Source organism: Anser anser, assembly GCF_964211835.1.
Source record: "Anser anser genome assembly, chromosome: 3".
Classification (NCBI taxonomy): domain Eukaryota; kingdom Metazoa; phylum Chordata; class Aves; order Anseriformes; family Anatidae; genus Anser; species Anser anser.
This window is the reverse complement of record NC_139722.1, coordinates 88,055,178-88,082,597: the sequence shown is the minus strand read 5'-3', so window position 1 is coordinate 88,082,597 and position 27,420 is coordinate 88,055,178. Positions and strand designations below refer to the sequence as shown.

Here is a 27,420-nt window from a genome sequence, read left to right as displayed (position 1 = left end):
CTAGGTTGTTTTTCTAACTGAAAGAACCTAAGCCAAAAAAAATCTACATTGACATACATTTCAGCATACAGCCTATAAATAAGAAACATTTGTCTGACCTATGACTTGTCACCTGCGAGGTGACTTCAGCTGTATTACCGGCAGTAACACAAGTGAAGAATGGCATCCTTGAACATGCTTTTAAAGTTGCCTTGGTCAAAACCTTTTTAGTAAGTACCACATGAAAACTAAAAGGCAGAATAGGTCCATGAAAGCTTACTGAGCTTTCAAGACTGCCATATTTTGAGACAGCCAAAGCTGACTCAAGGTACATCAAAAATGGACTCCTATCATGTACCCTTCTAGACAGGCAATAGACCAAGTAAGAAAGTCAACAGATCCAAATACAAAGACACATAAAGTGACTGCATTATAATCTGCTGAGAGCAGCTGGCAAACTAACACCATGACCCGAAATGTTGTAATACGTTCTGGTTTCAGTTGATGAGTAGGAGCAGCTATAATACTCAGTCTCAGTCCACTAAAACAGCTTGTCTCAGGAAGATCAGGCTGCAAATAACATCTCTGCTCTCTAATAATTTTGCTAATAGGAAACAAGTTAAACACTGGCTGTGAGACTTTCTGACGAGACTAATGTACAAAAACAGAAAACATAAGAAGCTATAGACAAAAGAAGAAAAGTTTCCGTGAACAAGCGGTAAAACCAAATGCAAATTAAATAAATTTACATTTAAGCTGTTTTACCTAACCAGAAGAAATACAAGCAAAAAGAAGGAAGAACTGAAGTCTGTTTCTTTCTGAACAGGGAATGGGTTATACCGAGCAGTATGATCAGAGATACAAGTGGGATGAGACAGCTGGTTATGTTATGCCTGATCTTCAATATTGAAATGTTTTTTTTTCTTCCCAGATTCTTTATTCATGTTTTAACCCTTAACTTAAATCTCTTAATGTTTTAGATCTCATCAAAACATGTTTATTATGTTTAAGTGGCACCTACTGTAAAAATCTCTCCAAATAAAGATACTGCAATTAACAAGCAGCTGTATTGTTTTAAATATATACCTAGATCCATGAAACTGCTTCCCTAACTCAACAGTTGAATTTAGAATTATATCTACATCTAAAATCCTGGAAGGAAAAGCTTAAGAAATATTGGTGCCAGAAGTCAAAGGAAATCAGCATCTCTTCTTCATGCTTCACGAAGTGTAAATGAAATTAAGAAAGCTCAACGAGGGCAGAAAGCTGGACAGGAAAAGGGTAGTTTGAAGTTTAATAATCTCCCAAACACACCAAAACTTCAAACTGAAAGACTAATTATCTCTATAGCCATCACCTGAACTGTAATCTTCTTGTACCACTGCGAGATTACTGTGTTCAATCTATAACCTCCATAGCAATTTTGGAGAAGGGTTTATATGAGTGATTTCAGAAGGACCTTCAAGTGATTTTTTACAAGGTGAAAGCTTTGGAAGACGACCCTTTATTTGTGGTTTCCAAGTGGAATAACATGGTTTTGTGTTTATATGACTTAAGCATCTGAGTTTTTCAACACAGTTGTTATGCAAAGTACGTGAATTCTTGTATTTCCAAAACATATTGCGGAAGTAGGTGGTTAAACTCCGATGCACTAAGCACTGCAGAAGGGTTGAGGAATCAATACCCAACCAATATTAATAGTACACAAATATTAATATCTTCCCATATAATCTATACTCCAGGTATGTGTCTACACTAGCCACAGCATCCACAACATACCACAGTCACATTTAGGTACAAATTTGCCCACGTATATAATTCAGTAAAGGCAGCAGTTCTACTGCCAGGAACTCATCTTTGCTGCTTAGCAGCCACTTAGATTAACTGGGCACTATATTTTTTTCTAAGCATCAGTAATTAAATGAATTATTTGGTAGATACGATTTTTCCCTCACTTGCAATGTCAGAAAGATTCTTTTTTTTCAGAAGATGGAAGAAAAAAACATACCAGAAGCAACAACAACACTGTAATTGTCCTGGAATCCATTTTCTGCTTTAACTTTTTCTTTTTCTTCATAGTTCTTTTTTTCTTTATCTTCCTTCTGTTCATTAATTAGCTTAGCTGTGATGCTGGGTGTATCTACATGAGAAGAAAAGCAGGAGAGAAAAACATTTCAAGATACCAAGTTGATTTTGTTACCAGTTTCTAGGCTCTTCAGATGACTATTCTCAACTGTTTACGCAGCTTAGACTTCTATCTCGGGCAGTAATGTTCTTATAAATATCTAAACATTAAAGTATTGTAATTCTGGCCTCCTCTTGCCAAAAAAAGTCCTCAGTCAATTTAAAACTGTTAAAACTACTACATGACAGGTCAAGTATACGTACATTAAAACACAACTGCAACCAACTAAAATGAGATTAGAAGAACAGTGGTTTATTTTACACCTTGTAAGTTACAACACTGGCATCAAAACTGCCAATCGTTCTCCAATTGCTTTGGAGAAGATAAGAGTGTAAAGCTGTACTACTGAGGACTTAATGTTCACACTAAATTTTCGTCTATTTATGTATACATCTGTGTATATATATATTTGTGGATACATATTTCACACTGGGTATGGACTTTTAAAAAAATAATCATTAGTATTATTTAAACTTCAGAGTAGCTCTAGCTTGGTCCCATGGACTGAATGCCCATTTATTGACAGACGATTTAAAGTTTGTTAATTAAACTACTGAGGATGCTCAAGCAACAGTATTTTTAGTATTCAAGTAATATCCACCGATGTTGTTCAGTCTTCCTGACTTGTCACAACCAGTAAATTAAAACTAAGGTGGATGGAATACAAAACAACTGGTACTTATCCTAAGCATTCCTATCTACCATGACACTGCACATTTTCTTCTTCTGGTGAAGGGATGTGAGCAGCAGATTTAGCAATGATTTTATACTATGCTTTCTTTTTTCTTAAGACAGGGAAAAGAAGTACAAAATGAATGTGCTTATGATTCATATTTGCAGAACATATGAAATGATCAATTTGAGATCTTAATGTAATAGAAAACATTAGTAGCATAGTTAAAGAAAAAAAGAAATTAATCCAAGGGAAAGCTTCCAACACAGGATCTTCATGACTTCCTATTGTTACAGAGGTGGCAGTCTTTTCTTCTTTTCCACCCCAGTCAATCCCTTCTCTCCCTCCATCACCCTAAACACATAGTTTACTCCTTGTATATTCAAAACTCCTTTACTACCCTAACCACGGACTTCATTGAATGACATGTAAGAACCACAAAGCTCTTAATACCATCAGAAAAATCACAACAGATGAGAGAGGAAAACATAAAAGAACCTGAACTTTCCCAGAATTAATTTTTCCAATTTAAAATGAAACAATTCCGTAGCATAAAGCAGAGTTATGACGTCTTAAGCAGTCAGCATTTGATCGATTTCAATTATGTGCATTTCCGCACGTCACATCATCACATTCCCCTCCCCAGTCCCTGTTAGCACTGGCTATCAAATTGAGCACAATGCACCACCGAGGCAGCTATTCAGTACAGGTTATGTCACTGCTCAACAACTGATCTGTACCTCATGTGCACGACCGTCTCCCCCATTAGAGCAATTCTGACTGTAAATAGCACAAGGAACTAGAGACCTTGGTAACAATCCACACACGATCATGTCTGGATGCTAAGTGAATATAGATTTCTATGTGAAATAGTAAATTATTCCCTGATAAATAAGCTTCAAGCATTTTTTCTAGACTTCACTATTTTTGATCAACATCCCAAAGTAAATGTTGTTTTATCTGGTGTTAGAAATGCCAAATACCATTACAGTACTTCTATCAGCTCATTAGGTAACATTTATTGCCCTAATGCATTTGTTAATTAATTAAATATAAAGATTTTAAGCAGGCATAAAAAGGCCATAGTTGCTCTGAACTCCAGAGATCTGCTTCAGAAATTAAATTTGATCCTACACTGAGCAGTTAAAAAAAACATATACGAACATAACCATGTGTAAGAACATACATACCTAGTCAGACATGTATGCAGCTAAGTGCACACTTCACAGTTGATTATGGAATGCGGAGGCCTGGTCAACAGGGCCCCCTATAGATTCATTGCCCCATGTATATTCAACTAGTGTGACTACTTATTTATTTTTATTCAAATTTCAAATAAATTCATGCCTTGAAATTCTTGATATTCTTTTCAATCTCCATTTAGTAAGTAAACTGAAAATTTTATATAATGTACAAATGTGTATCTACAGAGATTAGATGTATCTTTCATTAATGTCCTTTTCATAGCAACATCATTTCATCTTCATTTTGGGATAATCTTTTAAGTTCCAGGATATTCAAGTGCCATTATTTGGGAATATTTAAGTGACTGGGTGAAAGACAGGGCATTCTAAAGACTAGTATTTGCAGTATCACTTGTATTCTTAAATCTCTCAAGTTATATTTGCAACACCATACATGAATACTTAAAAACAAAACAAAAACAAAAATCCAACCTTCCCCATCAAAATGGTAGCTAAGTTACCAGAATTTGAGTCCTATGGAAGGAAAAGATGGAAGTGGAACATGCAAAGCATTTGCAAAAGCTTACAATTGAGACCTCTGTGTTACATCTGGCAAATACCTAAGACCGTTACAAATACACATGTAAGAAATACTTAGTTTAGGCTTCCTTTTCATTTTTAAACTACTTAAAAAATAAAACAAGAAATATTGCAAACTTGCCTGACACACGATCAAGAACTTCCGCTAGAGTTGTTGAGACAGGCAAATGAAGAGTACGAAATTTGTGTCCAGCTCCATACATTGGATGTTGAATAACATGACTAGTAGCATTAATTCTACCTTTGTACAGCTGAAATAAAAAAAAAAGTCAACTTTTAACATGATTTGAAATTCAGAAGTAAGCTAAAACACTAAATTCTTATAAACTCACCTCAGCAAAATAAAATTAAGTCTTCTGTGAGCTGAAATAGAAACCTTACATATCCTTCAGTTTCACAGGTTTACGGTAAAAATGCATCAAATTTGGATAAACATAATTTCTTAACTCAAAAGAGTTTGCTGAAAGAGCCTGGAATGTTTTTAGCATAAGAAACAATATAGTATATTTATTATCATCATTAAATATTTTAAATAGCTGTATATGAGACAAAATTAAGTGTTAGAGTCTTTCAACAATTTCTGAAATTAAGTTAGGAAAAATCACAATATAATTGTAATAGAGAAAGTTGTTATTTCTCTAGTGCTCTGACAAGCATAAAGTTTATTCTAGATGATATATCTAAGTCATTACTAGTTAAAACATTTCAAATATAGTAATATATTTTAGCCTAAGCTCTGATTGTATTTTTTTATTGTTCTTTTCTTGCAGTAACTGTTTACAGACTTTTCTTTACAAAGAGAGCTATTGTTCCCTTCCCTCATCATCAGGAGAACTATTTGCTAATACTCATATACAGAATCAATTTAGTGTTGTGCAATACTCTTAAATGAATTTAACACTTTATGACAATGAGAATTTGGCTTATAAAATATAGTTTTGGTAGGAACCTCAGAGATAAAAATGAGGATACAATATTTTCAAGGTTATGTTGTTGGACATACTACAAATATGCTTTGCACATTCATATTATTTCTAAGACTTCTCTTTGGATGTTAAAAGAGAAACCTCCTTCTACTCAGTAAGAACAGCCAAATTGTTTCCTGGTATTGTTAACAGAAGAAACTGAATTACCTCAAAACTTTATTTTCAAGAATTTGTTTTTGTTTTTACTTACTAAGAGAGTTACTCAGTAACTCTCTGCAAAAATCTGTTCTATGTAAAATGCCTTATTAGAAAATTGATGCTACCTCCATGTTGCCAAACTCCATACTAACAATTCATCTGAGCCAGGTTAAAACAAAAACATTCAAATGTGTTTGCACAAAAACTGATTTGCTGTCCCTTTTTCATTTTACACTTCCTGATCAAGTTTCCCTGCTGTAGTATTTCATGTAGGACTTTACTTTTGAGATACAGAAAGAACAGCAGAAATCAAAGTAGAAAATATTTTTTTCCTTGTCTGGCAGTATCAGATCTTTTAATACTTCTCGTTTTCCAGAAGGTTTTTTTTATTCACAGGCTTCAGCTGACAGCACAGCAGTTCAGTCATTGATTATAACTCTGTTCTGGTGAAGCATTTAGAAATGTAAAAGCATACATTAGCTTTACAAATCAGTTCAAGTATTTGTCATTCAAAAATGTATCTGTGGTGTTGTGGCTAACGTTAAAGGATCTCTGCCAGTTTTGAAGCTTCAAAACTAATTCCTCAGTGAAACTGATAATAAAAAACTGGTGTATGGACTAGAACTTGTATCAGGATTCGCTGCTAATGATTAAGGATAATATTAAAAGGTTTCAGTTTTCTATTCTTTCTATTCTTTCAGAATCATGACGTTTTCAGTAAGATAGCTCTGACTTAAAGCAGTGCCTTAAACTGTCTTTTGAAAAGCTGAGTTACAATTCACCAAAACATTCCTTTCCAAACGTGTATCGTAGGAAAAGCTGCTGCCTGACCTTTCAAAGTTGAATACACACAGATTTTTTTTTTAGGCTACATTTGATCCATGGTCACCATACAGATATCAAAAACTCTTACTGGACATGGGGACTGAAGAAACAAAGTCACTTTCTCATCCTCCAGCATCAGTTGCAAAAAAAGCCTCCTAATAAATCCTGAAATATTTCCAGAGGTTGGGAGGTTCCCACGCTGAGGAGAGGACTGGAACAATTCACAGAGAACCTGGGAATGCAAAATGACATCCTATTTAAAATATTTCTATATTTAGGTCTCTAAAATATAGCTCTACACAGCCATAGTAGGCAGTGCCTAAGATCCACCTTCCAGTTATCATTCAAACCAGATTAGAAATAAGGACCACTGAAGAAAGTATCAACAACAGCAGATGTTTTTCTTTTCTCTTTTTTTTTTTTTAACATTCAAAATATTGACTACAGCATCAAAGTAATTGTAAACATGCAGACTACTCAATAAGAGAGAGTTGAAGATAAAGTATTCAGAAAAATGGCTTTCATATTAGTAAAGCAAACATTTTCTACTCCATTAGAGTATTAGTACTGGTCATTCACATGGAAATGTGTTTTTTTTTTTTTCCCCACTCAAGTTATCTGTTCCCAGACATTCTTAATGTTGAAAGAAAAATACTTTTATTCAACTAGGTCTGAAAGGTTAGTAATTGTGAGGAAATTAGATGAATCTCCATTAGAATAGTAGACTGTTCTGTAACAGTCCACATATCCCTGAACACCAATTGCACAGCAGGTACAGTTGTGTAAACAAATTAACCAGAAAATCTCCCTTAACTTTCTAATTTAAAAGATATGTATGGAGCCTCATTTTCAAATTCTACTTCAGAAGAGTTTAATCCTATGTACTTAAATATAGTATTTTGGATTTTGGTCTAAAGTGTCTTATTAAGGCAAGAAATACATCTTTATGCAGCCAAGAGGAATACAAATCCATACACAGCACTAAACGGCCATGCTGAAACATTTTTATACTTTACAAAGTCGGGCCAACAAGCTAACAGTTTTAAGACAAATTTCACTCAGTTGATAACAACTTACAAAAGAAACCAACACCCAAACCAACCAACCAACCACCTTAAAGAAAGCTTAAAAAAACAAGTTTTAAAATTTTGGACTAGGCAAGTTTCATCTGTAGTTATTAGTAAAGAAATGAAAATTTCATTTGTTTTTTCTCTCACCTGTGCCATAAGCCTCTGGTTATTAGGATGGCAAGAAATGCACTGTAAGAAGAAAGCAACTGTTGCATTTTCAATTGCTGTCCGCTGTTGAGTGGTCAACCCTGCTGTTACAGTTGAAGAAAGCAAGCTAGATCTTGCACTGGTCTGTTGTGCAGTCACATTGTGTCCTCCAGAAGTAGCACCAGAATGGCACAACAGAAATAAAAGTGCTGTCCACAATGGATTGACTTCAGAACCACCCAACCAATCCTTCATGATGTGGCTGTTGCCAACTTCTGTCAAAAACCTGAGAACAGGAGCAACTAGGTCTGCCGTGATAGGCATTTTATTAAAGTGCTGTGGAACATGATGCCTCCTGAGCCTATCCTGGGTGATATCCATTGATTGTGCAGTGCAGTCAGAGCTAGAAGTATGGTTAAAGCAGAAACTAGCAAGACTTCTTACAAGCAGTGAAGGCAAACCTGAGTCCAATAATTGCTTGATAGCTTCAGGAGACTGAGATGAGGCAGCAAGAGTAGCCAGGTGGGACTCTGTTAGTGCAAGAGGGGCTTGTGCGTTTTTAGAGTCATCTGTTAAAGATGAACTGAGGTCCTGCTTTTTGCTGTCATCAGTCATGGACAGTCTGTGTTGACACTGCATCGGAGGAGGAGTGATACCCATCCATCCCATGAGTAAGGAAAAATAATTTGGGTGGATGTGGCACATTGAGCAAAGCAAACTGTCAACGGCTTTCTTCAAAACCATGTTGCAGGGAAGAGACATGGACCAGTTAAACAGCGACCTGTAGAAGACAAAAAATCACATCAAGACATAACTTGCCACTCACATTCCCTTTTTCAGTTTATACATTATCTTTCTACATTAACCATTCTAGAAACTATGGCAAAACTCTGAGCTAAGTTTGAAGCCTCTTTTGTGTCACGGTATCAGCAGGACATTTGCTGCCCAGACAGCATTCCTCATCCTTATGTTTGATTTTATTTCATTATACCTTATTTAAAATAGTTAAGAACTGATTCTTCTGGCATGTTGCAAGTGAAAGACAGGATTTCAGACTTTGGATAGTTGTCACATAATTTACATTTACACATTTCTGAGCTAACCATAACCCCCTTTTTGCTTTCAACTCTCCAAGATGCAGCTACTAGAAAAACACGTGCCCATTTTCACAAAGCTCTCTTAATCAATCCTTTGTAAAAAATGAAAATATTTTAATACATATCCTTTTTATTTTTTTTTCTTTTTGTTGGTTGAATGACATCATCCTTGCCCTCCTTAGGACACAAGTTAACAGCAGAATTATTCCTGAGAGATAGTAAAATTCTATCTACCTTTGAACTCACTTCTATTCAAATACTATTAGCTGAAATGTTAATCAGAAGCACATGAATGCAAAAGCTAATTTTGCTCCTATTATTTAGTTTATACTTTTGAAGTGCTATTTGTGAATCAGTGAAAACATTATTTTTTCATACAAACTTGTTCAGAGTAGGTGAAGTACTTTATAAAAAAAAAAAAGCATGGGTTTTCTGAACCACGTTTGCATTACCATGGCACTGTAAATAAGTTACATAACCTTAACCTTTACATCCACAGGCGACGCACACCTTATGCCACCTCAATGTTAATTTTTAATAAGTTTGGATCTATCATCACATATCACATTTCCTGTTTGAAGACAAGGACTGTTCTTCCCTCTTCTGGATAGAAGTGTTATTTTATGTTTAGTCAAAGGGACTCGAAGAGTCTAAAAGAGAACATGGGTCTAACAAAAAATAGCTCTATTGCTGGCTGATTAAAAAACACTAAGATAAAACACGAACAAGTCATCTCAGTGACCAAGTGGACCTATGACTTCAGGAAAATTTTCTACATGCCAAGTATTTTTTTTTTTTAATAAAGTCCACATGCAATAAAGGCACACTTTAACTCTTCTCCAACTATATATTCACGCAATCCTTCTGCCAAAATTTTCTGGGTAAGTTCATGCTCTGTGAAAAATAAGATTCTTTTCCAACTAGATGAAAAATAACTAAGGAATAATTTAGCATCCATCGTCCAAAACAGAAATATTGAAATGAAAAATGGGGATGATTGGAAAATACATCCAAAAGAGAAATGAAATATGACATGAAGGAGAAATAAAGAGTTATGGCTAGAATCAACAAAAATATTTCAGAAGTTAAAATATCAAAGAGGATGAAGAATACACGGAGGATGTTATTTTTATCAGAAGAATTATTTTACCCATGTCTGACAAAAATCCTTTTGTATTCATTAAAAATATGTAATTTGCTCCATATGCTGGTTGATATGAATTATAGTTTTAGTTGGCAGGAGGTAGAGGAACAGGACTATATTGCAACATGTATACTGAAACTAGGTGCAATAGTTTTATTAGTATTTCTTCATTTCATCCTATGATGAAAACACATTCTCTCTGAAGAATGGAAAGTCAGTTATTAAACCCACTTTCATATTGATGCAAATCCAAAAGGGTTATCCATTTTAGGAAATGTATTTTATTACAGCTCTTCCTTTTCAAATGTTAAAATTGATAAAATGTATTTTCTTATTCCTGAAAGGGCTCATTGACAAGCAATTTAAAATCCTTAAATTGATTCCCAAAATGAACAAGCTCATTTTGAATTAACAATTATTTATAAGACAGTAACACTGATGTACTTCAGGAAAAGGCCTAGTTAGTAGTATACATCTGAAGACCGCTATGCTGCACATATACAAAGCTCCACATGCTTTTACCAATGACCATAACTCGGACATTTCCCAGTATTTGAATGTTTGTACCTAAAGAAGAAAATAAGGTAGAGAAGAAAATATAAAAGGTTTCTACGGGCAACAAAATATTATGTGCTATCAAAGTTCCTTTCAGTAATTGGAATTGCATTCAAAAGGTACAAATGAAAGATGTTTTCTTTACTAGACACAGGACTTCAGCAGCTACATTTTTACAATACATATGAAACAAAGCCATCTTGGCTTCTCTTTCTTGTTTTCTTTACATAGAAGAAATCGGTGAGCAACATAAATTAGGAAACACTGTTATCTCGTATATTTTTCATGCGGACTCAAATACATTGTTGTTAAGGGTGTTTTTTCCTTGAGAATCAAGCAACAAACACCCACAAATTCAAAGTTCAAGTTTCACTTAAGATTTTGTAATTTGTTACTTTCAAATCAGGCTATGGCAGGCACAAAATTGGTGACTCCAGAAAAACAATCCTTCCCTCTTTGACCTGAGCACTTAGCTATCACTTAAAGATACTGCATGCATGAGTAATAATGCTTATATAACAGGACACCAATGAAGAGCGTGATTTGTAGTTATTCTGAAAATTACTGCAAATGTTCCATTTTAAACAATAACAATCCAGACTTATCCATTTCAAAAAAACAGAAACAAAAACATGTAACAGAATACCTTTCACATGTGTTAGCACATACATAGATTTACTGTTTTGGTGTTAATTTTGTTTTTCAACTCAGTTACGCCTGCAGTATCTGAAGTTTTGTTTTTAGAACTACAAAGCTACCTGTTTAGACATCTTTAAGTATTTACTCTATCAATTAGCATCAGGGATGACAATTTTCACTACGTTTTCCACTTGAAGCTGTATCATTTCGGTGAACAAATAGTTTAGTTACAAAAATACAAGGTACAATACTTTGCTTGCTTTACTTACTCAAAGAGTTCTCTGTCCAGCAACGCTGGTAAATCGTATTCAACAAGCAGTTCATAACTATGCCACAAAATTGCTGCTACGCAATGCAAATGGGAAGGAGATGGCATCAAAAGACCATACTCTCTTGTTGAGCTATTTGGACAAATGTAGCTGACCCGGCCACTTTTTTTCATAGCAGCAACTCTTGCAGAATCACTGACCCATTTCAACAATGCTTGAATTCTGGAAGGCAAGATGATGTAATACATTATAAAGGGTCAAAGACACACTCAAAACCAAATTACTCCAAGACAGCAAGTTAATCTGATTTACATATTTATCGCTTCTTTTGAAGCAGAGTTCAAGAGCGAGCTCAAACTCACTTTTGCAAGCCTTAGATCACTAACAGGGTAAGATTAATTAAAAACACATATCATCTTAGGCAGCTAAATGTAAGCTTGCTTTGTACAGAGAAAGAAAACATAGAAGGTAAATAAGTTCTAAGTATCTGAGAGAAAAGTCAGTTGAACTCTAAGTTTTATAACTTTTGTAAGAGCAAAAAAGAGAGGGATGCATTCTGTGCAAAGGACAGAAACAGCTAGGAGGGAAAGCTGAAAGGCATCTTTAGATTTCTGCACTTTCAAGCTATCGTGTAATAATCAAATTTCAAACAGATTACAACAAGTAGATTTTAAATTTTGTGCAGTAACACAAAGCCACTATTTAGCAAATCATTTTTATTTATGCTTCCTTATGACAATCCAAATAACATTACCTATCTTTCGTTCCAGGATCCTGAGTTGTTCCAAGCTGATAAAGAATGTCTATTGTGGAGTCAGAAGAGAGACCATTTAATCTTCCAAACAGTAAAGGGCTATTCAGATCTTGCCGCATTAAAAAAAAAAAAAAAAAAAAAAAAAAGGAGGGGGGGAAGAGGGGAAAATAATAGAAGTACTTACATATGTATCTTTAAAAAGTACTCATGAAATTGTTATTAAGACTGAATTGAGCTTTGCCATTAACAAACAACTCTTATATGCACCGCTATCACAATATTGCACATTTTATATGTTCAATGCAACAATCAGCCTTACTAACAAAGAAAAAAAAAATCAGTGCATGAATCAGATAAGACTTACAGGTTTAACTATCAGAATTTTCTTCAACATATTCCAAAAACACATTAACTAATACAAATAGAGTTGTCAAACCTCACGCTTCACAGAAAAAAACGTTTATCTCAATACGGAAACTTATTTAACTCCATTTTCCATCAACAGGACTAAGGCCCAGGAATTCCTTGGACTGGTTCCTACTCATTTTCTTGCTGTGTTCTTCATCCCCTGCCCTTTAGAAAACTACTCTCCTATCTAACTGCATTCCAATAAAAGACAGTGGGCTACACTGGAACATTAACTCTTGGTGAAGCATGCCATAGAAGTCATTTTGAAAATGTGCTTTCTGCTAGTACCAGAAACTTCAAAGAAGGACAGATAAGAATTCATATTTCTTTCATTTACAAAGCCACAAAACAGCAAAGGAAAGTGAGATAGTCATAAACACATGAAAAACAGTGCATTTCACTGATCAGTTGTTCAAGTTCTCACTTACCACTATTCAGAATTTACTCTGTGCTATAGATTGTTACAGCCCAAATATTGCTGTACTTATTTTCCTTAAAAATACTCCGATATATTCGTTACGTTGAAACATCTATACAAGGCATCTACACATATATACACAGCTGCACTTGCAATATATTGCATGGCCTACTCTTGTAACTTCAAAACATTCCCCTAATTATATGTTTTACACCAATCAAAACAATAGTGGTTGCACTGTTTTACTATTGTAGAGCTACTCATACACTGTGATACTCTGTGATACTCAAAAAATAGCAAGTTACATGATAGCAAGAAACACAATGGAAAGTTCTGGCAAGCAAAATTCAGACTCAGAAAGTAACACACAAATACACTGTATTTGTACATTTGCACAAGCAGATTTTTCATTAACAACTGAAAAGACAGACATTGCACTCACCTGCAGGATCACTCCCTGATGCCGAGCAGTTTCTTAGAAGAATGTCAATCAATTTGAGGCCTATTCTGGTGGACTGCAGCCCAATTTTTACAAGCACAGCCTCAATGTTTGGAGAATGCATACCACAGTACGGTGACATCAGTAACGCAGCACAGGTCTGCAACAGATTAGCAGTGGGTGCTGCAGCACTAGCCATCATTCCTTCTAAATCACTTATGTGAGTGAGGCAGTGGTGTAATAATCTTAACCATCCAATACTGAAAAGGAAAACAGCAAAATGAGCTAATGTATCATTTTCTCATTATTTTATTTTTCATCTATAACTACCTACATTAGATTCTATGACAAGTACTGCAGAAAACCGCTGTGATGCAATCAGACATCGTATGAGAAAAGAAAATTAAAATAACTGAATCTAAGAGTACAACGTAACGTACCCTAGTATTGCTGTTGTAACTACTGGTTTAAGGTTTTAAGAAAGACAGAGTTTGTGGGTAGAGGTAGTATTTTTATGCATTTATTTTTTAACCTAATATTGTGTAGAGGGATAAAAACAAACTTTCTGGCCACATGCATTCTTTTCTAGTTTTGAAGCATGCCTTACAGCCTGCAATACTTGCACATATAATAGGAAAAGTTAGACAGCCTGCAGGATTTATTACTAAAGCTTCTCAGGATTTCTTGATTTAACTACATATTTCTTCCAACACGGCCAGCCGATTAGTACCTCAGATTTGTGGGGTCTCTGGAGCAGTGGTGTGGGCTTTTCTTGGTTTGCTTTTGCAATTTTTATTTTTTTTTAAACATTAAAAGGAGCTGACCACAATATAAATGTGAAAGCTAAAAAAAGCCAATTGCCTCACTTAGGCACCATTTGATTTATTAATATTCATAAGGTCAAAATCCTGCAGTAGTAGTTGGCATTAGAATTATACATTTGCATAGCTTCCCTAAAAATAGCAGTGTTTAAGAGGATTAGAAGTTTGCAATGGCAAGGCTAGACATGCACCTTTTCAGTCATAAATATCTACAATAAATTACAGTGAACCTTAGTGAGTATGGAGTCCTACCTAATATAAGAAGCACAGAAAAAGTGCAGAAATTCAAAATTTGTTAACCATTGCATTTCCCACTCCCATCTCTCTTATTCTTTAACTGTGTTGTTCAGTATTCCTTTTAATAATAAAACAAATCTACTCTAACTGGATCAATTTAGAAATGTATCGGTTAGAATTTATTTATAAAAAAATACACTACAGTGCTGTTTAAACGAGCATTATGAACAAGACTGCAGTCTAAGTTCCACATGAAACAAATGACACCTTTTCACTAACAAGTTCTAAAATAACAAGTCACCTTATCTTCACAGCAAACTTTATCCACCTTTTTTTTTTTTTTTTTTTTTTTAACTATGGGAAGCTCGTACATGTATCTTAAATGAAGTTTACACTTTTATTTTAGGAATAATTTATTCCAAAATATTTATCATTTAAGGAATGAGCAAGTGCCGACAATATCTCAAAGAAAATTATATCCAAGTTTATTTAATATATCTATCCTATTACTCACATTAGTTTATTGGGATACTTAAAGTAAGCTGAAAACCACGATAAAAAATTTCAGGACCCTCACAATGTACACTCACTTTTTTAGATACTGCTTATGTTTGTGCAACTCTAAGTTAACTTTTTTGAAGTACAAATACAACAATAGTATAATTGGCTATAATAATTTGTTTCACTGCTATTCAAGATCAAGGATCAGTTTCAGTTATATGGCTTTTATCCAATATACACCAGATAGTGTTCATGGTCTCTGAATTTTCTTACTCTCTCAAAATTTTTCCCAACGGAATAAAATTTTTTAAAAACTTTCCCATGCTCTCTTTTCAAATTTATAAACATTAAAGTTCAAAGGTGAAATATTTCAAAGTCATGATTTTTAACAATTTAGTAAGCTAGATTTCAGTGGAACCCAGAAACCTAAAATATTAACCCAAAAATAATTAAATTCAAAGTTGGAAAACTCAAATATTGATTTTGAGGCAGTCTTTAAAAGTTTATTTACTTTAATTTTACAGATAAGAAATTCAAGATGCCACCTAAACAAGTAAAACCTTTTGAAAAATCTTGCTGATAAGCCAAAATCACAACTTTCAGTTCATATTTCTCAATGTTTGCAAACAGAAATATTGGATACGAATTGCACAAAACGTTTTACTGCCCTATTTCTATTCCTGTTTCAATACTTACAATATAAGTCTCCTGACTTCAGTAGAGATAGGAAATATGCTGTTAGTTAATTTTTTGAACCAACTGCCTACACATTGAAGAAACAGAACTGAGTGCTTTCCTATCTTTTGTATTCTTTCATCATTACAGGGATGAAACACACCCTTTTACACATGCAGATTAAGCATGCTGCAAAAAAAGAGAGAAGTACTGCTTACTGTAAAACAACAGAATAGAAATCTAAGATATTTATAACAAATTCTTTAAACGTTCAAATCTAAATGTTAAAATACAAAACCAGCTACTCATGAATACAGTTTGCTACTCAGAGCAGAGAATAGCATAAAGATAAACCACAAACTGTTTCTCCAGTCTCAGGCCACTGCTACCAGAGGCTTACCTTGTTTTAGAGACCTGATCCTCAGAGGGAAGGAATGGATTATTGACTGTTGCAGACGAGGTGTTTCCAAAAGCTGTGAGGCCCAACAGTTTGATTTGAGAGAGGCCTAACGTACTAGCATCCCGTGGACGATGGAGACGAAGACAGACAGCTGAGGCAACTTCAGCTTTTACAAGCTGGATTTTTATATACGTGAGACCACTTGTGATAACAGGAGTTGACAAAGGTAACATATTGACACCATCTGCACTTATTTCAACAGATACTGATGAAGGGCAAGCTACAGAGTAAGATAAGAACGTTTAATACTACTCAAAAAAATGGTAGTAGTTTGAATTTTAAACATTAAACATGCATTCCTGTTAAAGATACAGAACAAGATGATGAAAATGATCTTAGGCAAACACCTCTACAGAACTGCAATTAGAGTATTTGTCCTGTGTGATGACATATGGTAAAATGCATAAGCATTTTGATAAATGGTTTATATTAGTTCATTCCGAAGTTTTAACATGAAAACAAGTCCTGTCAGTATAAATACCAAATTTTCCCTGGTTGGGCTATGTCAGTAAGAGCTGAAAAACTGCTTCTCTCATGGTTTATTCCAAATGCCATGCCAAATCAGTTTGCCTGAAGGCTCCTGATCAACATCATGCTCTTCCAGAGTTTTGAGACATTTGACAATTTCCATGGCATATTTAATGTTAACGCCACAAAACTTATCCTAAGCTGTAAGAAATCAAGCAGAATTGGAGCTTTTGATTCTCATGAAAGGCAGAACTATCAAGCTTTTTAACTAATTTTATTGTCATTCTTCAAACAATTTATCAGTTTTAGTTTCTCTGATTACATGTTTTCTGTAATTTCTAAATTTTACCCTTCAAATGCTCCAACCAGCATCAATGTTAGCAAATCTACTTACTTGCAAGAGAGGCCAGATGAGGCTGGATATGGATCTCTTTGAGCAGCACTGCTGCAGGAAGATGAATTGTAAGATCACACCAAGCTTCCTCAGGTAAAAATATGTATGACCACGCAGCAGACCGAGCTCTTCTATGTGGAGGAGTAGCCTGTAACAGTACTTCAGCAGGTTGGGCAGTGGGGCTGCTTGAGGTGATTGAACCTTCAAAAAAAACAGCAGTATTTACATTATTAATATTTATTAATAAAACCTAGATCAACTTACGGCCTGAATTGTGGAAAACACTTTTTTCTATCTCACCTGTTTTAGTTTATTCATACATTCCAAATACAATAATGAGAGCTGCTTAAGTGTTTTACTTTTTGCTATTTGCTACCAAAACCCTAAACTTTCCATCAAGATCTAATTATAAAAACAAACGAAACAAAAAGGTGCAGGTTGACCAGTATGCTTAGAACTTGACCTCTGTTAATTCATAGTTAACATAATTAAAGTTTTAAAGGTTTAAGTATTAGAATGGTAACAAATACCTTTATAACTGAAGTCTGCTAACATTTTTCTGAAAAAGCTCTGTTTAACATGAAAACCTTTTTTCTAAAATAAGGCACCAAAACCGAAAGCCTATGACCACATGAACTATATGTTTTTCAAACCTTAGTAGGATTTAAGAATGAAAGACATAGGCTATGTCTTCCAGCAAGTTGTATGGCACACCAAGACCAGATCTGTGCTGTTCTAATTACACACACTTGGGGTGTTTTACTTTAGAGCAGCTCTAGCCTCGTCCCATGACTGAATTGCTTATTGGAGGTGAATTCCTGGAGTACACATTTTGACAGACTATTATCCCAAATGTATCCAGTTTGTGTCTGAGAACACCACATGATGAGAATCCATGTGTAGAAAGTGAAAAAAATCATAAGGTACATTTAAAAGAATATTTTACTTTCAGTTGAGAGTATGAAGATAGATACACTCATAGAAGAATACCAATAACTGCAGCATTTTGGAAGTTTAGTGGTGAGGCATACAAGAAACCACTGTGATCTATCTTTAGGACTCTTACTACTTAAAGGAATTAACTACCAACATTTGCAGGTTTATCAGATTTACCTCTTCAAAATTTGTGAATAGCAAAGTAGAAGATTTCTAATGGTCCCATATTCTGCCAAATTATTTTATTTGATTCTTTTAAATTTGCATGAGAGGACTGAAGGGACTTCTCTCTTATCCTACAGTTCTTCCAAAAATTAAAAATAAAATAAAATAAATCTTTCTTCACTCCTGACAGTGAGACATTGGATATTATATATATATAAATAAATATATATGTATACACACATTCATTGGCTACAATAGGTTAGCGGGCAGCAACACGGATCATTAAGACACAAGTAGTGGAATAAAAAGCCTCAGTAAAATATTAGAAGGCATCTACATCTCAAAACACATGCATTTCAAAAAGCAGCAGCCACTGTATTCATACCAAAACAGCACTGCAATTCTAACAAATATTTATGCAAGTACCATCGGTGCAATTAGGTGCAAGCATGAGAGCAGCATCAGCAGAAGTAGTCCAGTGCTCCAGCATCTGCTACTCTGTTTGACCTAACTCAGGCTCATTCTGTATCACCTGTCTTTGCAACACTTCTGTAAAAGCTGGATCAAACCTGATGCCTGTTAAGTGAAGTCAGTGAGTCTTAGTGCAACTACCGCAAAAACTGGGCTGGACCTGGGTATCCAAATAACCCAGGGGAGGAAGGGAGCTACCTTGATGCAGTGGCTACATCACATACAGACCACTCCCTTCTTTCCCCTATCGAGAGGAGGAAGGACTAAGCAAAGAATTTGTTTACTCCCTCAACATCTTCTTGAAACACCAGTACCCCCCCTGTTTAGAAGGTTTAATAGTACTGCAACATTTAACATTATCACAATACTTTCTGTTAAGAACATAATAAAGATTCAAGTGGCCGCTGGATATTAACGCAAGAGAAGGTTGTATCACTTACCCAAAGGTGCAAAATTGTGAATTCCCTCTGCATTATCAGGCTCGGAAGCTAGCACTCTGGCTTTCAAACTGCTGTCTGTTGCTTTGGTGGGACCAGAATCAAGGAATTTCATAATAGTTGAAACCATACTTCTTGCTGTGTTAACAATTGCTCTTGTGCTCGTTACCATGTTGTTACAAATAAGCTGAACACCACCTGTGTATAACACGGGGGGGGGGGGGAACACTGTTCAGAAGCCTGCAATAGATTCTAAGCAAGCAAAAGCAGATTTAGCAAGTTTGCTCCTCCAGATGTACAGCTGTATTCCTTCTTTAAGTGCCATAAAAATCTACAATAAACCTTTCACTTGATGCACCCAAAGAAAAGACATTCTTACCCATATCATGAAACGCCTTCAGTGCCTCACTGGTGTCCAACACTCGTAAAATGAACCAGAGCAGTGGTTCAGACAACTGACACGTGGCAAGAGAACCCTAGAAGTTACGAAATACACAGTTTCATACAGAATTCATATGATATGAAATACGCTTGGCTACTCTTAGTCTCCCCTTTTAGTAGGCAAAAATCCCAGAGAAGAAATCCACCACAGATGAACTTTCTACCACAAACTAGCAATATCACACTCCAGAAGGTTCACTCCTGCAAAGGAGAAATCTTTGTGATATGGAAAAGACTAAACTACCAGGTATGCAGTTAAACGGAAATAAGAATATTGGACATTTAAAATACCCACTAATACGAACACAATAAATGCGTTTCCCACTTAAACACAACGGAACAGTCATCTTCAAAAGCCTTTAGCCAGGAATGTCAAAATGTCCTTAAAGAAACTCTTTCTCTCCCCCTCCACCATGATCGATGGATGAAGCCTTCTTACCTTCTGCATCGCAGTGACATGAGGTTGGAAGAAGCCAAAATTTCTTCTACATAGCAACAGGTAACCTATAATTATCTTAAAGCACTTCAAAATAAGGCAAACCTACCTGTCTTCCCATGTACCCACAAGCCATGTAAGTAAGAATTGGCTGAAGCATCACTTGCACCGTTGTTGCTTTTTTACTAAGTGTTGTCAGGATAGTGAACAACCCATCTCCAACTGATATCGCGTCTAAGCCACCATGAAAGTTTTCATGTTTAGTAAGATGTAAGCCACTCGCACCTTTGTGAAAACAGAAACAGTTCAATGTTTAGAAGCTGAGACCTAAAATACTATTACAGCACAGAGGAGACCTTAAAGGCATTTAAATTTCATTTCAGTTAAATATTCACAGTGATTTTCAAAACAACAAATAGGCTAGTTTTCACGAACATATAAATTACTATTAGCATTCCTAGACCACTTAATATATGTATTTCTATTGGAAATACCTCTCCTTGAACTTTCCTTCTCAATGTTACAGTTCAGGATTTATTCAGCAGTATTGACTACACATTGCTGAAAAGGAGGAAGGAAAGCACTAGAATAGTCCTCCCAAAGAGAGATTACCTCTGTAAATATAACTGTCTCACAAAGCATATGACATCAATCTGGAAGAGCTTTTAAAAGTGGTTTTAGACTGGAGTTGGGGGAATGGATTTCATTTCCCTGCCATTTACAGGAACTGGAATTATACTAACAGATAGTAACACTGAGAATGTGTTTAAGTGATCTTTGCAACGTGCCTTAGAGAAACATTTTGGCAAGAAAATTGACAGCTATAGTACTTTAATCACTTATAAGTTGTCAAGAAAGAAAATACTGGTATGCACTGGAAGCACGGAGACAGAGAGAAAAGCCTGTTAAGACTCAGACTTTGCAGGGTCTAGAGAATTTAAAATAAATGACAGAGCTGAAGCCAACTAAGGTGTTGTGAAGATTTTGAAGCAAGGAGAGGGTAGAATAGGATGGGAATACTGTAACTTGTGTGATTTTCATAGTCTGTCAATGACAAAGCATGAAACCCTAATGAAATGAATAGACAAGTCAGTCACAAAAGGTAAACGAACAGATGTTTTAACTTCATGCAACAAGTGAATTACTCGAGGCTATTGTGGTTCCTGACCAACTGGCTTGCCAGGCACAGTAAATCAACATTATTAGCTGAAATTTTGACACCAGAGGCACCACACATTTGCTGAAGTCTTCCAGTTTATCTTCCCTGGGTAGCTAGCATTCTGCACTAGTCATTACACGTTTAAATAATAAATGCTGATAACTGATTTTTGGATCATCTATAACATTGGCAGCAGACTTGGAAAAATGTTTTGTTCAGAGAAATTGTCTGGAGAGACGTTAACGCAGTTTTTCATGAAGGAACTAAAATCACAAAGAGCTTTGTTATATCTTCCCAAAATGCACACACACACATTAGTTGCAATAACCTGTATCAAAAGACCTTGGGGGAAACAATCCATTGAAGGGATCAGCTGGCCCAGCACCCAGAATTCTGTGAAAAACATATTGAAACAACACTACCTTTCCAAATTTTAAAAGTACAAAACATTTGCTGGACACATATTTAGAAAGTCGTGGTTTAGAAAGACATCAAAGTTGAGGAGAGTATTTGAATTTCCCCCCTGCAAAAACTCATATTCAGAACAACCAACAATTCCCAAAACTACTTTCAGTATTCACAGCATATTTGCGACATGACACCAACTATCCAGAGTGAAGGATAAGATGTTCTGGAATTAATTTCAGGAAGGTTCCAGCAATGCGATTCAGGCTTGTAAAATGCAGCCTGCTGTTTAATTTGACTACTGGAGATTAATACTTTTTTCCTCTGTTTCTCTAATGTCAGATCACTGGTCTGGCATTCACACATTTTCATCCAAAGACTATGTTGCTTTCAGATAACAGCTTTGGTTAAATAGTTTCATACTTGCTTAAAAGAGACCCGCTTAGAAAAGACAGAGATACCTTCTTTGAAATAAGAGAAACAATACAGAATACAAAATTTTACAACTATTGTCTCTGAAATGGAGTGCAAGATCTTTGTCTGTCCATCTTCAAAATATTTTTCCGCTTTTGCACATGCAGTATCATTCTTTTGGTATCTTATCTAGTGGTTTGATTTGTGCAAATAAACCCCCCAAAAATTGTTTTGGTTACAAAATACCTACCAATAATCATTGCCATAGCGCTGCTGTTACACTGGCCAAGGGCAGACAAAATCTGGCTCATAATTTGTTGGTTGGCTAACACCAAGTCTGCCACATACGCAGTTGATCCTTGAACATTAGGATTGCTTCCATTGCCATCTTTGCCTCCTGAAACCTTTTCTTCATCAGACACACTGTCTGTAGTACTGCTTGCTACTGGCACACGGGCACTATATTCTCGGTTACTTGTAAGTGGCAGTTGAACTAAAATGTTCACCAGCTTTAACAAATCAAACATAAGTTGGTCCCTCGTCATTTCTCCACAGACTGCTTTGGCATCACCAGGACGGATAATATTGGCAAAAAGTCCTCCAAAACATGCTCGAGCACCCACAGAGCTGTCTGAGCCACTGCGAGACATCACTTTGTCCGAACATGTGATGTAATGATGCACAAGGAACGTTATAGACTCAATTACTGCAGAAATAGTGCTAACTGACACAACTTCAAAGTTCTGTTCCAGGGTAAATTCCAAGAGTTTCACTTGTGCATCCAAGGGCCCCTGGCCTGTCTGGAAAGCACCCCTAAAAGAAAAAAATATAAAGAAATATATTTCATTATTCAACATCAACAAGTTAAACAGTTTTATATTTTTGTTTGCCTAAGTTTTAAGAATCGAAAAGCACACTAGACATTCAACAAACTAAAAATGAAGCCGTTTTCAGAACTGTACTTGAAGCATCAACTGATCTTTCACATAGGTCAAGCATTCTTAACTTTTTTTATATACCAGTCATTACACAGCCTGTGGAACCTCTTCAAGATGTCACTTGCTTGATACCACTAAAGATGAAAGCCTCCTTTGAAAAAGTCTGTGGTTTTTTTTGTTTGTTTTTTTTTTTTTTTTTTAATTGACTGGTTAATTGTGCGGGTACAGATTTGCAATACATTCCTATTCAGTTTTTGTGGGTGAAAATGTACTTGTATGGAAACTTCACAGGAAGAAATCATATAATACTAAAACCGTTCAGAATTATTTCCTGTCCTTTTCTTCCCCATAGTAGAGAAAAGAATGGTCGGTTTTTAGTTATCCAAATAGTAACTACAAGTAAAACCGTGAGAAGACACTCCAACTGTCACAGTTAGGTACTTGTAGGTTGATTAATAAAGGGATCTCTTTATTTTCCCAACTGTTTTTAAATATTTACTGGTAGACTGCAAAATAAGTCTTCTGAATCAGTATATTTAAAATAAAGCTGCTAATTCTTTAAATGCAGTTGGGTTACTAACTTCTAAAATACTTCTCTGTATCTTTTGACATTGATCAATCCTACTGTAACTTTTAACATTAAGTACAGAACATTTTCTATAAACTGCCCTGAAGAAAATATTTGCCATTTAATTAGTTCTAACAGTAAAACATATTTTCTTTACGATCAATCTTATACACGGTACATGCAGATATGGTGCAATTCAGTAACTGCCTGAGGTCTTAGAAATAATCATCTAAACCCTTTTTTGGTGCTTTTATTTCATTTTTTGACTTTTGAGTCCCACCTTTGGTTTGCCTCAAAAAGCCCTAACGCATTCCAAAAGCTACTATTTCAGAGGGGTCATCAGCTTATTTCAAGTAGATTATGGTACACAGGCATGCATTTTAAGATTCACTTTGAATTAATTATATTATTGTATTATCGTATTTCTTGTCTAAGTAATAGATCATTAATGTAACCCAGTGAACACCATCCATCCAATTCAAATTACTGCGGTAAAATTTCTTAGAGAAGGCTGAAACAGTTTTCTGTATGATTAAAGGATAGATAACACCAAAGTGCCACCTACTGGGAAGCCAGAAACAGAAGCAGCTCTTCCCTAATTAGATGAAGCTTTTGTCTGGGGACATGCAGAACATCAACAAAATCAATGATAATTCCTAACACGCTTCAGACCACACAATTGCAACATAACCACTGTTTTGTCATATACAAAACTGTCCTGTGCTCATTGACTGAGCTTTGAAGAAGCAGAGCTGTTAAAGACAAGCCAGAAGCTCTTCTCTCCTTCCTGGCCAGCTGCACTGCTCTACACTAGTGGGGAGATGAGACATCAATAGGATCCAGGAAGAGAGTAGGACAAAGGAGGTTTCCCACTGTGAGGAAGAGGAAATGAGAAAAGAAAGGCAGTGCTAACTTCCCCAGTGTTACGCCATCAACAACCTCATCTGGCATGAAAATGGCCAGCCTAAGGATCTGTTCCTACAGCAATGTCATTGTGCTTAAGAAATATCCCCAAGTAAACACCAAGGTTAAGAGAGAGAGAGAGAGAGAAGTACTTTTACCAGCAATAAGCAGGTCAAAAAAATCTTCCACCTGTGGAAGAAATAAACTGAAACAGAGGAAAGAGGCAAGAGAACTTCAATTCAGAGCCAAAGGTACAAAAGAAGTTCCACTTCCTAAATTCAGAAGCTAGTAAAAGAAAACTAGTGATATGCCCTTAAAAGAAGTCAGAGAGAGATGACTTCCCTAGATGAACACCCTGTGTAAATCCAGCTTCAGGTATTTACAAAATCCACACAGAGGGAGCAGCAAGATACTGGGGTTGTTCTCCATTAGCAGAGATTGAGATAATGTTTGAAATGCTGTAATTGTTTCAAAACTGGTAGGTAAATCCTCTCATGCTGGCTGGAGTTTTGAGCAACCTGGTCTAGTGGAAGGTGTCCCGGCCCATGGCAGGTGGGTTGGAATTAGATGACCTTTAAGGTCCCTTCCAACCTAAACCATTTTATGAACCTATGATTATAAAAGCCGTTCATGTTATTTTCACAATCTGAGAATAATTTGCTTAGCTTTTCATTAATTCAGGCCTCTCAGGATACTTCTTCTTTTTAATGGGTAAGCTCATCAACAGCACTTTTATTCTAGGGATTACTGTAACAGGGAAAAAAGGCCTACATCTTAGCTCTAGCTGTTATAAAACTCCAACCAACTGCTTATTGCTTCCATTCACTGTCCCTCACGTAAGGACCGCTGTGTGTGGATTCCAGGTGAGCTCTTCCACATTCCAGAAACTGCCTAGATGCACCGGTAATGCTGCAAACATCTCCATCCATATATAACTTGCCAGTATGACAAGGGGCAATATACACATTTCACTTGTGATTCACACACACACAGATTTTAAAGACAAGGAGTGTATAAGAACAAACAAAAAGTTAAGATTTACCTTTCTGTTGAAAGTATATGTATTAATTTCAATAAAAATTCACTGAACATCTGAGGACAAGTTGAAGAAAGGTGCACTTGTAATCGAGTAAGAAATTCTTGCATAGCTTGCGTAGCTGTTGGCCCAACCTAGAGGAAAAAGCATTTTAATAAGTATATATAAAACTGAAAATGTCTTCAAGAACATTTATTCCTAGCAGGAAAAACACTTTCTAAGAACAAAAGAGTATTACGTATTGCTTCATGAAAAATTTTACGGAGTTTTCACAAGAGAACTATTCTGTATCAATTTATACTATGTGGTTTTCTACTATTATCCATGAGTAAAAAGCAAATAATTCAGTTCTTTGCCTAAAACTCGTTAAGCATCTTGAGATTTTATCTTTTCAGCAATGCAAACTATGCTTCAAACAGACTATATCGCTGTGCTAATGTGAATAGATTTTCACAGACTATACATTTACATATATGTGCTTTAAACTGGTAGACCTGCACAATGTTTAAATTCTGGAACAGCCTGGAAAAGACTGCAAATTCTAATTGTTTTCTGTCTCCTAAACTGGTAAACTGGTTTTGGGACTACTGTCAAATATTACATACAAATAAGTTAACTTGGGCTTTTTTTGCCACCATTCACAAATATCCCAAAGACTGAAGAGGAGAAAACCATTAGTTGAAATTAGAGAAGAAACAGTAGAAACCACATTAATTCAGGCAACAGGCATAAAATGGAGGCATGAAAGGTTTTTTTTTTTTTTTTTTTTTTTTTTTTTTTTTTTTTTAAATCTGGAATTTAAACTGGAATTTAAATTCTGGATATTTAAAGTTAACCTTGTTTTCTTCATCCCTATCCAACATGATTTCAGTAAGCTAACTTATTGTTAGCTTATATATAAGCTAACTCTTGTCATTTTTCCACACATACTACTAAAAATCCTAACATGGAACATGTTCACATAGCATTCTCTCCCTGTAGCAAGTGTCCATATAGTTGTAAAAAAGAAAGATTACTAATCATACTGGATTACCGATATGAATTTCCCTACGGTTGTTTGTAAGAACCAACTAAGGCTATAAAAAAAAAAAACAAAAGTAAGCCAAGAATAATACATTATGAATAACATATTTATGTCAAGTGTATTCAAAACCTACTATGAAGAGTTATTCTGTTATTTTAATTGGTGATTACCTGTGGACTGTGTTGATTTGTTCCATGAGGATTAGTGCCGGAAAGAAATTTCACTAACACATGAATGAGGTTTGGATCTGACACCAACAGTTGGGCAGTACTTTCCTGAGCTCCAATGGCACTGCTTGGACCAGCTTAAAAATAAAAGCTGGAAAATTAAATCTCTCATCTTAAACATTAGGTATAAATCCAACATTTATACTGTATATCCATTATACTTACTGCATTATGCACAAATATTCACAGTAGAATCAGCTAACAGAAATTGGTTGCTCAGGACTACCATTTTGAGTAAAGAGTTTTTAATTAGAAAAATAAAGTTACAGTTATAACTACCCCCAAAATATTCCATTAGTATCTAAAGTCGCTAAAGCAAAATTCCCCAAAGCAGAGTTTTATTTTGTAGGAAAAATATTTACAGATATTTTGACTTTTTTTTCTTTGCTAGTCTACCACTTTAATAAGGCTTAAGTGCGTTTCTTAGTTTGACAGGCAGAGACCACATGTTCTATTATCCTGTAAACAATCAAGGTATTGTTGTCTGTGGTGCATTCAGAGACTTCTCATCATGGACTAACACTGCAGGGAGCTTAAAGGATAAGGGTTTTGAGAACCAAATGTAGAATTAAAATATACTCTTCAATGAGCAAACAAATAAGCTTTATTAAATGTGCAGCCTTATTCAGTAGTGATACATAAAATCAACTCAAAACACAACTTGAAAAAAGCACAGCTAACTACTGAACAAAAAGACTTGCTCTTATAATGTTATACCTATCTAAACAAAACTCCAGGTTATTACATGCTGAAGATGTGATCTCTGACTATCACCATCCCTGGGGGTGTTGAAA

The 27,420-nt window shown here is 35.4% G+C and overlaps 1 protein-coding gene across 7 annotated transcripts in view; it reads right to left on the bottom strand.

The window, feature by feature from the left end:
* Positions 1 to 27,420, bottom strand: part of BIRC6 (baculoviral IAP repeat containing 6) — a 178,948-nt gene that overhangs the window by 64,240 nt on the left and 87,288 nt on the right. For 5 of the 7 annotated variants that reach the window (XM_083829054.1, XM_083829059.1, XM_083829057.1 and 2 more), the window contains 15 exons: positions 26,570 to 26,703; positions 25,382 to 25,509; positions 22,181 to 22,743; positions 20,062 to 20,237; positions 19,455 to 19,551; positions 19,079 to 19,273; positions 17,067 to 17,267; positions 16,145 to 16,424; positions 13,514 to 13,770; positions 12,246 to 12,354; positions 11,492 to 11,713; positions 7,788 to 8,568; positions 6,659 to 6,802; positions 4,743 to 4,872; positions 1,988 to 2,119 (listed from right to left, as the gene is read on the bottom strand). In XM_083829054.1, coding sequence (XP_083685180.1) covers positions 1,988 to 2,119; positions 4,743 to 4,872; positions 6,659 to 6,802; positions 7,788 to 8,568; positions 11,492 to 11,713; positions 12,246 to 12,354; positions 13,514 to 13,770; positions 16,145 to 16,424; positions 17,067 to 17,267; positions 19,079 to 19,273; positions 19,455 to 19,551; positions 20,062 to 20,237; positions 22,181 to 22,743; positions 25,382 to 25,509; positions 26,570 to 26,703 — 3,549 coding nt within the window. The remainder of the gene's footprint in view (positions 1 to 1,987; positions 2,120 to 4,742; positions 4,873 to 6,658; positions 6,803 to 7,787; positions 8,569 to 11,491; positions 11,714 to 12,245; positions 12,355 to 13,513; positions 13,771 to 16,144; positions 16,425 to 17,066; positions 17,268 to 19,078; positions 19,274 to 19,454; positions 19,552 to 20,061; positions 20,238 to 22,180; positions 22,744 to 25,381; positions 25,510 to 26,569; positions 26,704 to 27,420) is intronic. The other 2 variants (XM_083829056.1, XM_083829060.1) reach the window with 1 other exon arrangement.